Below are 1,163 nucleotides of genomic sequence, written 5' to 3'. Positions count from 1 at the left end.
ACATGGTCACTGATGGAGAACATGTGACAATAAGGATGGAAAAAACATTTTCTCACCCAGGCCACTATAGTTTCTTTGTTTGACTTTAGTATCTAGAAGACAAATCAGGTAAAAGATGCTGAAATGGACATTAAAACAAGATGGATCAAAAACTAACATCAGATTCTAGTTGTTTTTTTCATAGTGCACAGGAAAGCCTCCTTCACAGCTTATTACAATTTGACTTTTGTGATGTGTACCATTGTACTTGCAGTTGGGAGGACTGGCTCCCTTTTGTTCCAGTTTACAGACAACAATGTCAAATTGTTTGGTGCTTGTGGTCAGGTCACCATCTTTATATTGTGGACCTGCACGGTCACAGATTTCTTTGACTAAATTGATGGTGGAAAGGATGAAAGTGTTGGTGTCTTTACATTTGCTGGTTTTTGCGTCCTTGATGTCCTTTTCACCTATCACCTGATTACATATCTCAGGCTTCATACTCTCATGGATATGTTGGTTTATGAACTTATCATAACGGGCTTGGACATCTTCAGAGTGCACACTGGCAGACAGCAGCACCAGCACCAAACAGGCCACCAAGATCTTCATGATTTCCTGTTGGAGAAAAGAACAGAACTATTAAACTACATAGACTTAATGGGGCTGTGTGGGTAGTAACTGGACAATGTGGACAGTGTAATTAGCTAGCTTATCTTCTGTATAAATCTGGATAAATGTCAACTCAGTAAGTAGAGGGTGTGGTGGTGCAAATCCAGCTCCACACTGGCACCAAGAATACCAAGAATAGGTGTACGTCGTGTGGTCCGCCACCTGCCAGGAGGAAGCCAACTGCTTTGTGCACTCTTGTTTCATAGCACTTTGTTCACCATTGGTAAATCACAGATCTAAACATTCTTAATAACTCAACACCCTTTATTCATGTTTTGTTTGCCTCATGTTTTTCAGCCAGATCATATGGGGCCATACAAAATTTTATTATGCCATTAATAAATAATTAAAAGCTCTGTCAACCAGTGTGGTTAGTAGGTAGTCTGTATCTCATTCTAATCAACTCTTTTAACATATCCAAGATAAAGACCAGGCCTAATGCATGACGTTTTAATACGTCGATTGAGCGCTAGACCACGATAAACGCAGTTAGGAGGAACGACCCTGTGGTT

At 40.2% G+C, this 1,163-nt stretch overlaps 1 protein-coding gene across 1 annotated transcript; it reads right to left on the bottom strand.

The window, feature by feature from the left end:
• Nucleotides 1–239: 239 nt before the first annotated feature.
• Nucleotides 240–597, bottom strand: LOC109954108 (angiogenin-2-like; the record flags this gene model as incomplete). The annotated part of the gene is made up of 1 exon (XM_020589518.1): nucleotides 240–597. A coding segment is annotated over one exon (358 nt), but the record flags the coding sequence as incomplete, so codon positions are not given.
• Between the last annotated feature and the right edge of the window lie 566 nt (nucleotides 598–1,163).

Source organism: Monopterus albus, unplaced genomic scaffold, assembly GCF_001952655.1.
Source record: "Monopterus albus unplaced genomic scaffold, M_albus_1.0 scaffold3330.1, whole genome shotgun sequence".
Classification (NCBI taxonomy): Eukaryota; Metazoa; Chordata; class Actinopteri; order Synbranchiformes; family Synbranchidae; genus Monopterus; species Monopterus albus.
This window is presented reverse-complemented; position numbering and strand designations above follow the sequence as displayed.